Raw genomic sequence first — 11,198 nt, 5'->3', positions numbered from 1 at the left:
ACTACTTTCTCGTAGTTGTGTGCTCTGATCTTGCATATTCTATCGTGTTGAGTACAATCGTAACGATTGTCTTGAGATTGTTATCTCCGATAGGCAAGATATAAAAGTAGTCACAAACATCTTCGTCTCATCGTTTGTGATTCCACGATATCTTCTTTCGCCGCGCCGATTAAGATTATTGTGAGGTGATTGATAATACTAGGTTGTTCTTCGAGAATATAAGTCCGGGTTATCAATTGGTTCATGTTCACCTTGATTTATCAAAAGACGGAACAAAAACTTGTAGGTATTTCTGTGGGAGACAGAATTATCTATTATCGTATACTTTTCTGTGTGATACAGATTTGTTTATTAAATTCTTCGGTTTTGGGTCGTAGTAACTCTTAGTTGTGGGTGAGATCAGCTAAGGGAATCAAGTGCGTAGTATCCTACTGGGATCAGAGACGTAAGGAGCGCAACTGTACCTTGGATCAGTGTGAGATTGATTGGAGTTCAACTACAGTCCATACCGAAGTTAGTTTGTAGTAGGCTAGTGTATGTAGCGGCTTAATACAATATGTGTTCAATCTGGACTAGGTCCCGGGATTTTTCTGCATTTTCGGTTTCCTCGTGAACAAAATTATGGTTCTGTGTTGTTTCTTTTCCACATTATATTTTGTTATATGATTGAAATATCACAGGTTGTGCGTTAGAATCAATCAATTGGAAATCCGACCTTTGGTTGTTGATTGGAACTGATTGATACTTGAACATTGGTCTTTGGTACCGTTCAAGTGATTTCTCTTCTATTCAATTAGACTCGCAGATTTCTATTTTCTTGAGTAAGAATTGAGTCGAGAAAGAGAGATATAACTCTTTGATATACTTTATTAAGATTGAGTCTAGTTGATTCTCTTGAAAGTATATTGGAGTTAGTCCATACAGATTGCTAATCGAAATATTGGGTGTGGTTATTGTACCCCCGCTTTTTCACATATACAAACTAACAAAATACTTATTGCCTAATATAAGAGATATTTTATAAACTAATATAAAATCCCTAAATAAACAAATTATATTTCTTAAATATTTTAATAAAAAAAAATAACTTAATTAATTATAATATATTTTACTAGATAATTAAAATAAATTAAAGAACAATAAAAATATGCAAGCATATTTTGTTTCCAAGAATACTCCACCAATATTTCACTTTAAGGCCACGCACCCTTGCATGTTTTGATGGAATCGGTAAAATCATTATCTATATATAATATTCACAGATTTAATATTCCTACCAGAAAGGGCACACTGAGTAGCTAAGTTTTAGGATTAGGGGGACACATTTTTTTCATATACTCCTTTCGTCCCAAATTAGATGACCTAGTTGTAGTTTGCGCAATTCTTAAGGCAAGGAGGAGAGAGGAGAATTTTTAAGTAATTTATAGGAGTACAATTATGTCCTTATGGATAGTTACTAGTAAAATTTAGAAATGATTTATCTCTCAAACCATACCACGGATATTTGTAAATGTTATACCATTGGAAAGCATTTTAAAATACCTACATAACGAATATAAACATGACTATCAAATTTTACATATTTCTTATACTACTTATAATCAATTAAAAGGGTAATTTTAGAAATATTCCATTGTTTGATGATATTTAATTTGATGATGTTTGATACTTATAATCAATTAAAAGGGTAATTTTAAAATACCTACTAACTTAGATGGAGTAAAATTTGAAACTTTAAAAATAAAGGGACTAAAATTTAAAATTTAGAGGATCAAACATAAAATGCAAAGAAATATGAGAGTTAAATATGGACTTCTCACCCCAGACTCCGCCACTGGGCACACTGAAAAACTCACCCAAATTAGTGGCAGATCATTTGGCAGTTGTTGAGAATAGTCCTACATAATATTGGATATGCCTAAGAATCTGCAGTTAATAAGCCTCGGACGATTTCAACCTTGCAAATCAATTTTTCAAGGTTAATCAGGCTTATGAACTTTCATATACGACATTTCCAACCTTGCAAATCAATTTTACAAGGTTAATTAGGCTGATAAACTTTAATATGTACGACACCTACTTCTTCTCTGGGTCATCCGATTAAGAATCCAAGTGTTAGACTACATGCTGCATGTGGAGGGAGACGTCTAAAATGACCCCACAGTGTATGAGACTCTAGGATCCCGTAATCCTACAGTTAATATGCCATAAACAATCCTAACATAGGAAATCCAATTTTTATGGTTAGTTAGGATCATGAACTTCAATAACTGCTACCTTTTATGCATCTTGATCCACCAGCTGTACGTGTGTGCATGAGTCCCACCTGCTCACTACCAGGCTTTGTACCGGCAGCTAATTATTATCAGATGTAAATTTTGTTTGAATTTCCTTGAGCGTGCTTGATTCAAGAGTGCAGGTAGATGTTGATAACTTTTTTTTTTAGTATTAGCTTTATTAAGTAGTAATTACTAAATTAACACTAGTAATTAGCTTTATTAAGTAATAACTTTCTTTTTTTAGTAATTAGCTTTATTCTTTAAGGTTTTACCTTCTTGCCTCTTGGCCGGGCTTCACTCTTCATGTAATTTCTTCTCCATAATAATTTCTAAATTAACCAAACCAGCAACACGAATATTTTATTAACTAAATACAAAGGGCTCTACCATGATAACAAGAGCTCTTATTTTGAACCGAAAAGTAAGTGTCAAAGGTAAGTACTTAGCTTGCGAGGACACTGCTGAGTTCTGTACTGTCGATGTCGATGGCACATGAATTTGTGTTTCATGCAAGTGGTGCGTACGTGGAATCGCATCTAGCCACAAAACTTATGAATATGATTTCCATTCTTTTGCACATCTGTGTATGCTACGTGCATTAGTATTTGCAGTGCATACCCTCAATATATATCTTTCTCTTCAAGGTGTCTTCAATAAGCTAGTAACAACTGAAGTATCAAATACTGATGCATCACCGAAATTCGGAGCTCGGTTCTTCTTCAGTTATGCCATCATCAAGAGTACTTCTGAAAAAGGGAGTTTGGTCTGAAGCTGAAGACCTAATACTAACAAGATATATCGAAAAGTATGGTCCCGGAAATTGGGGCCAAGTTCCTTATAAAGCAGGTATACATCGTGTAAAATTGTTTGGTTTTTTGACAAGGAAGGCATCAAAATGCACATTAATGTTATATACTAGAGATCTTTTTTAACTAATAAATATTTGAAATCTGTAATACACAGCGTGCCTGCATTGCTCCTCATATTTCACTGGGTTTTCGATCTTTTCAGGGTTGAATCGATGTGGAAAGAGCTGCAGGTTGAGGTGGTTTAACTATTTGCACCCAAATCTCAAAAGTGGAGAGTTTGAAGCAGATGAAGTGGATCTCATCATCCGTATGCACAAACTTCTTGGTAACAGGCAAGTATACTTGATTATTAAGAAATGCATTCACTAGTTACTTGTAGTTAGTAGAATCCCTTTCTATCTAGTAGGTTCACCGCTGATCAGTGTTAATGTTTTTTCTGCCTTGAAGAAATTTCTTAAGTAGTGAGTGAGAAAGCATAATAGTGTCGTTAATCAAATTGTTTGTCTCTAAAAGATCAAGGCACAGTAGGTAATAGTGGTGCGTAGCAGCCTATTTGAGACAACATAATGCCGTCTAATGGTTTTTTAAGTTCGTTGCTTCCTTACAAGAGATCGGTCTAATGTCTTCTCCACTTGCTGCCTTGAACTTAGGTTATACATTTTAAGGGCCTTTCTTAAAATATATTTTACCTGTGAAGGTAAAAGGTAAAGAGGAATTGCCAGGCAAAAAACCTATGAACAAAGAGCGAAGTATGAATAAACATTATAAACTTATGAAATTTGGTGCATTGAATGCCTAAGGAGTGTTTAAGGAGAAACAAATGAATAACATTTTTGAAGGAATTGGAGAGAGGCATTATAACACTAGAATAGAGAAGGACCTCTGGAGATTGAAATTGATTGGAGATGATAGATATGTGAGCTTAAGGAGAGAGAAATTAAAGAACCTCAGCTTGGAAACATTAGCATCGTTTGTGGTATAATGCTGTTGCTAGTTAAGCCTCTTTTTTTGATGCACTGCTAGTGCCTTCTATTCTTGTACTCTCTTTTTTCGGAAATGCTATTCACCTCCTTCTTTTTTCCCTCCAATAAATTTTAACCTTTGCTAAAGAGGTTTTAATTAAAAATTACTCCTAATATGAATGCAAAATTTAGCACCTAGGCCAAGCACCATCTCATTTCTCTCTTAATTTTCAAACTAACACAGAAATGCAAAAACTAAACGTGCTGTTCTTTTGGTTTTATTTTGTTTTTGTTCTTTTAGTACCCGTAACCCGTTAGAATCAATATCATGAATTACCCATATTTTCAATCTCCTCCTTGTCACCATCAGCTGATTTGACCTAAAGTTCTTCGTTTATGTTTAATTAATTCACTTATTCATTCTTTTCAGATGGTCGTTAATTGCTGGTAGAATCCCAGGAAGAACAGGAAATAGTATCAAGAATTACTACAACACTTATTTGTTGAAGAAAAAGTCTTGTTCTGAACGTAAACTACCTCTTCCAAATATGAGGACCATAGAGAATAACCATTTGATGATGGAAACAACAGTTATCAGGCCTGTTCCTCAAAAGATTTTCGAGAAATCTCATTCCATTATCAATAAAGCATCAACACCATCATGGATGAATATCAACACCAATATTAATACTACAACAACAAGGATCCTGCCAATTACTAGTAACAGCAACGATGAAGAGAGAATGAAGAAATCCTTGATAATGATATCAGATGACAATGATACTAGCATTGGCACACCAACTAATAATAATGCATTATTAGGTTTTCAAAACACAACAAGCTTTCATGTTGAGGAAGGGTTGAAACTTAAGAATGAAGACGGAAGTACTGATGATTACTTTTATAACTTCGATGCTATTCAAGGATTGGAAGACCATGCTGGACACAGTAGAAACTGGTGGTATAATGACTTGTACCTCGGTGATGATATAGGAAGTATGTTATAAGGTAGTCATCCAATGCAGGGACATATTTCTATCTAGGTAAGCAGATAAAAGGAGACACCGTTTAGAACTTTTTTGCTGCAGATAAAACGCATAACGAAAGTGAACGTTTTTTTCTTTGCTTAATTTGTTATTTCAATTGCAGTTCGGTTTAATGATCTTTTTTTTTTTGAAGCATGCATATATATAATATTAAAGAAACTAAATTGCGATTACACGGGGAAATGTAATTCCCAAATAATCACTTAAGAGAATCTGATTAAAAAAAGGGGGTTTGTTTGGTCCCATATCGTTATCGAGTAATTGGCTTTTTCGCTCCCATCTGCTGGGAAGTTTCCTATACCGTCAACTGTTTGGTTTCCCTCTCTATAATTGTGTTAAATGTGACAGGAATGTATTTGTCGCATTCTTTTTTTAATGTCTGCAATCATTTGTGATATATACCAAGGAGTTTCCGTTGGTGTTTTGATAAAGCGCATGAGATTCTCAGAGTCCGTTTCAAATATCACCCGTGGACATTGTCCTTCCATCGCTATTCTGGTTGCTATGATGGTTGCCCATGTCTCTGCTCTTAGCACAATAGTTAAGCCTAAAGGTTGTGCAAGAGTCATTATCGTTTGCGCGTTCGAGTCCTTACAAATGAATCCCGCTCGTGCCATTCCTGTGTGGACTCTAGAAGTCCCATTTATGTTTATTTTTATCCAACACGCATCTGGAGTAGACCAGCCAACTTGATTGGTTGTTGTTGTCTTGTGATGGTTTTTGCGATCCTGCTTATTGGATCTCCAGGTAGCACTAGTGGGGAAATCTTTTTTCCCCACTCAAATTCTTGTTGTTGGATACAGCTGTCCTCAAGATGTGTTCGTGATTAGATCGGGATTGGTTGAAGACAAGTTCATTTCAGGTTGTCCATAGCGACCATAAAAGAAAACAAAAAGATGTGATGGATGGAATATTGGTAAAAGCTTGCAGTAGATACAATATGGTTGTTTGAGGATTTGAGGTGATTTGTTTGTTACTATGCTGAAGGTGATTTGCGTATAAGCGGTTTAAAAGGATGGTCCACGTTGTTATTGCTACTGGACACGAATAAGCATGTGTACTACTGTTTCTGGATTAGAGTTACATCTGGGGAAGATGTTTGAGTTAGTAAGGTTGATGTGATGTAATGAAGAGAAGGTTGGTAATCCTTTGTTGATAGATTTTCCACAAGAAAAGCTGAATTTTTGGAGAACATGATAAGGTCCATAGAAATTTGGTGGTTGGGAGGGGGTTTATAGTTGTATGGTTATCTTGTTGGACTAAACAGTTGTATCCACAAGAAGTGGTGTATTTTCTTGATTTTGAATGTGGCCAGATTATTTTATTCGGGTTGTTTTCAAGAGGAAGATGGATATTGATGATATGTTGTATTGCATCAGGTGGAAGGTTGTTTAGCTAATCATTTTTCCAATTATGAAAAAGAGGGTCTATTCGGTCAGCTACAGTTTAGATATGATAGCAATGGGTAGGGTCAAGGTTTGGAAAATGAGGTATCCAATTAGGTTTCTTGGGGGTGTCTAAACCATTTCCTATGCGATGAAATAACTGTTGTTTAATGAAAGGAATAAGGGATGCCATTTACTTCCATTGCGGGCTGGCAGCAGAAGGAAAAGAGACTTGTACCTTGAAAAATTGGCTGATGTTGGAGATATTTCTCGTTGTATATAAAGGTGAAGACGGAATCCGGTTGATCGTGAACGTTCCATAGTCTTTTCATGAGTAAAACTTTATTGTGATGGTTACTCTTTCTGATGCCGAGTCCTCCTTTCGCTATTGGCTTATTGAGTTTGTTCCATCTCAAAGGATGCAGTTTTTAACAGAGGAATCATGCCCCGAGAAAAAATTTCTTCCCGCAGGTGTAAGCCATTTAGTCATCCATCCTTGATCTTTACGAGCCAGCCTTTGAGGCAAAGGTTCGAATATGTGACGGAAGGTTCTCCCGTGTTTGAATTGGACTCCTAGATATATAGGAGGGGTTGAAGAGGTTGTCATGTCGTAAAATTGGTGTAGAGTATATATGTCTTGCGGTTGTAATCTCGGATGGTGGATGATTGTTGATTATTTGTCCTTCCGAAGAGCCATAAGATTGAAGTATTTGTTTTAGGTGGATGTTACTTTCTTGGGAGGTTTTGTAGGTGAATAGGAGATCGTCTGCATACCTAAGATGTAATATGAGTGGTGCTTTTTATGATATTCTAAGATCTCAAACCAGATTTTGTGCTTTCAGTTTGGCAAGATTTTTTGATAGAATTTTAGCGCATATAATAAAAATGTATGGAGAAATGGGATCACCTTGTCTTATGCCTATCGTTGGTGTGATGAAACCGTGAGGGGTGTCATTGATGTTGATGGAGTATGTGTCTAAGCTGATACATAGCATGATATAGTCCACAAATATTTCTTGGAAGCCTAATTTGGTGAAGGCTTTTTTAATGAAACCCCAGTCAAGGTTGTTATATACCTTTTGGATATCTAGTTTAAGAGCAATTTTGGCCTCTTTGGTGATGGTTGAAGTTTTGATGTAGTGGAATAGCTCTCCTGCCATAGCGATGTTATCATGAATTGAGCATTGAGGGACGAAGCCGCTCTGATATGGGCTTATTAAGAATGGGAGAAGGGGACGAATGCGGAAGAATAGAATTTTTGATATGATTTTTTAACAAACATTGCAGAGGTTGATGGGTCTGAATTGAGATGATTTTGTTGGGTTGTCCACTTTCGGAGTTAACGTAATGTTTGTGTGGTTTATGAGGGGGTGGATATTGAAAGAACTAAAAAAACTCTGTACCACGACTATTATCCGTATGTGTGGTATCCTAGAAAACTTTGAAAAAGTTACTTCTATAACCATCCAGTCCAGGAACACTATCTGAGTTGATGGAAAATACAGCTTGTTTGATTTTTTTCACTGTTACTTCCACCGAGAGTAAATTACATTGTGTGGTGATTGTTTGGACGCATTTCAATATAACTATATTTGATGGGGCCGGTCAGAGTTTAATATCTGGTGTGGGGGTGTAGACAAAAAAAAGGAAAATGATAAAGCTACCGACCCAAATCCCGCAAGAAACAGAATTTTTGGTGGGGCCCATACCCACTCCCTATTGTCTCCCTGATCCCAAGGACTGTGTATGTGGCCCCATTTCTCGGGAGGGGAAGCTCGGTCAGTGATGCATTCCCCAAAAGAAAACGCAAACAAATAAATTGAAAATGAACTCCTATTACAAAATTAAGTTATTATATATATTGTGTGGTATCCACCAACCAATGCCAGCAAATTAAGACGTACATTTCTACTGTTGCTACAGTGCATCTCTCTAAACTCAGATACTTGTGTTATTGTTTCTGGTTACGAGAGAATAAAGAGATCACAAAATTTTCAAGGAATAAATACGTGCAGAGAACACCAATTTCCTAGCTAAGAAAGGTATTCAAATTGAAAATAATGGCTCGAGAAATCACAAGTAGTGAAAACCAAAGACAGGAAAATGTACTCGAGGAAATTCAACAATTGGTAGAGGAAGAAACTCCTCTTCGTGGAGATCTTTTGGTGGAAATAATTTCTCGCTTACCGACAATCAATCTGGTACCATCATCCTACGTATCAAGATCATGGGAACATGCAGTTATTTCTTGTCTGCGTAATCCTTCACGCGCTAAACCATGGCTCATAATCCACATGCAAAACCGAAGGAATCTGTCTTTAGTCATCAGTCGTGCATATGATCCTGATTCGAATGTTTGGATTGAATTTACAGGGCCACAATCAACGACCACTTATACATCTTCACTCCAGTCCTCAAATTCTAATATGCTTTACATGTTAAAACCTTCCAAGCTTAGTTTCTCGACAGATCCACTTCATATAATATGGCATGAAGTTGTCCCGCCACGAGTTTGGAGGACCGATCCTACAGTTGCAATTGTTGGATCATATCTTGTTGTTGCTGGTGGCGCTTATGATTTTGAGGAGGATCCCCTAGCAGTTGAGCTTTATGATATGGCATCCCCAGGTAATTGGTCTAGGTGTCAACCGTTACCTGTTGTATTGAGGAATGCTGCTGCTGCATCTTGGCTATCCGTTGCTGTGTTAGGCCATAAAATGTACTTACTTGACAAACACTCTGGCACATTATGCTCGTTTGACGCAAATAAAAAGATATGGAGTGAGATTTGTAGCACGCTTAGTCTGCATCCAAACCCTTCCATTTATTTCTCGGTGTTCGGCTTTGCTGGTGAACGTTTGATACTAGTTGGGCTAATGGGTGATTCTGAGGATCCTAAAAGCCTAGGAATTTGGGAAGTGGACATTAATGGCTTTGATTGTGAAGAGATAGGAAAGATGCCCCAGGAAATCTTCGAAAGGCTTAAGAGTGTGAATCCAATGTTATCGTCAATTGATGTTTCTTTGGCAGAGAATTTCATTTACATGTATCATTCATCGAGTCCGGGAAACATATTCTTTCTTGATTTGAATGTAGGCGCATGTGAATGGGGTAGTGTGCGGAGTTCTTTCTTAGATGATCGAGTTCTTATGGATATGTTTGTTTTTACTTGCTCAAAAGTAGGCCTCAATGATCTCCGAAAGGCTTTCACGTTAGCAAGTGGGAATTTCAGTGTACAATTGGCTGAGAAAATTGTACTCGACTTTGAGGAACTAAGCATCACATAATTAACGTTCTGAAATCATTCTATTAATAAAATAGTTGATCGGTTTATCTTGTTGTGATGACATTTCTTTCCAATGTCGTGTGATTTTTAATCAGGCACTTCGTACCTGGGATCTTGTTTTTCGCATGTAGTAAGAGCAATACCTTGGATGTGTACTCTTTTGTTCTCTTATTTCTCAAACAACAAATATAAGGAAAGGAGGAAACTAGGCATCAGATAAGAACTCTTTTCTTTTTGCTCAATGGCGTCATATTTACTATTTAGCTTGAAATCATTAATAATATAAGTTAATCATTTTGGTTAGTGATTTTCAGTTGAAAACATTTCTTCTTGCTTTTTTTAAGGTAACCCTGCATAGAGGCTATTTCATTGATAAAAAAAAAAAAAAAAAAAAGGCGCGCACAACCTGACTCTACAAAAGAAAAACAAATGAATGAAAAAACTACTAAACAAATTCTACAAGTGGATAAGACGTATCTAGCTATCCTCGTAACAGTGTGAAATCATGTTAATCAGGTGGCTTAACCCTCGCCAACCATCAAGTGGTCTCATGGTTGGCATGCCCCCTCCCACTACGGGGATAGGGATTCGAACCCCATAATTGTCATAAATGTTAAGGGTGTAGTCCAAGACAACTCTTCCAAACCATCAAAAAAAAAAAGGTGGCTTAACCCAACATTGTTCTTCAATAACTACGGCACTTTCCAAAAATTCTAGATAATTTTCCCCTGATATTCAGGGATAAATGAACTAAGAATTTTAGAAATATTTAGAGAAGCTCCCTTGTTAGTTAATATATATATATAGATATTAAGAAAGTTGTAAATCTCCTTGTTTGTCTACAGAGACTTTATCCAAGTTTTTTAAATTCCTTAAAGTTTCATGTTATTGGATCAAAATTGGGGATTTCAACAAAATACACCACGTGGAACTAGTATTTGTTAAAGTACACCTGTTTTTTTTTTCAAAATTGATAAAATACACCCAGTTTCACTTTTCCATCCCCTTTTTTCGTTAAAACGCTCAACTGCCGTTAAGTATCCAACTAGGCTCAAACTCAGTGAGTTGACTAGACTTTCAAATATCCAAAATATCCCTAACTGTTTCAGATCACTGAGCTTTTGTCAGCCACTGTTATGGGACTTTGTTCTGAGTTAGACACCAGTTAATAAATGAAAATAAAAATCATGATCGGAATTTGTAATTCACCTAATCAAAATCCAAGTTTCGGCAGCGTAACAAATGGGTCGATTACTCTTGCAAATTTCAAAAAACAAAATATTGATTAACTAAATCAAATCCATTAAGAAATTTTTTGGAAAAACCCCATTCACTCAATCATTAATTTGAACTTTTGACATTAAGAACAGATTTGGGAAAACCCCAAATTTTAGCATATGGAACCCTAACTTTACAATTAGAAACCAGAAC

The 11,198-nt window shown here is 36.3% G+C and overlaps 1 protein-coding gene across 1 annotated transcript; it reads left to right on the top strand.

The window, feature by feature from the left end:
• The first annotated feature begins 8,541 nt into the window (after positions 1 to 8,541).
• Positions 8,542 to 9,768, top strand: LOC113360812 (F-box/kelch-repeat protein At1g23390-like). Its single transcript, XM_026604270.1, has one exon. It carries the CDS (start codon positions 8,542 to 8,544, stop codon positions 9,766 to 9,768), a length of 1,227 nt encoding a protein of 408 aa, XP_026460055.1.
• Positions 9,769 to 11,198: the final 1,430 nt, after the last annotated feature.

Source organism: Papaver somniferum, chromosome 3, assembly GCF_003573695.1.
Source record: "Papaver somniferum cultivar HN1 chromosome 3, ASM357369v1, whole genome shotgun sequence".
Lineage (NCBI taxonomy): Eukaryota > Viridiplantae > Streptophyta > Magnoliopsida > Ranunculales > Papaveraceae > Papaver > Papaver somniferum.
Note: the sequence above shows the minus strand (reverse complement) of the source record. Positions and strands in the feature narration are given on the sequence as shown.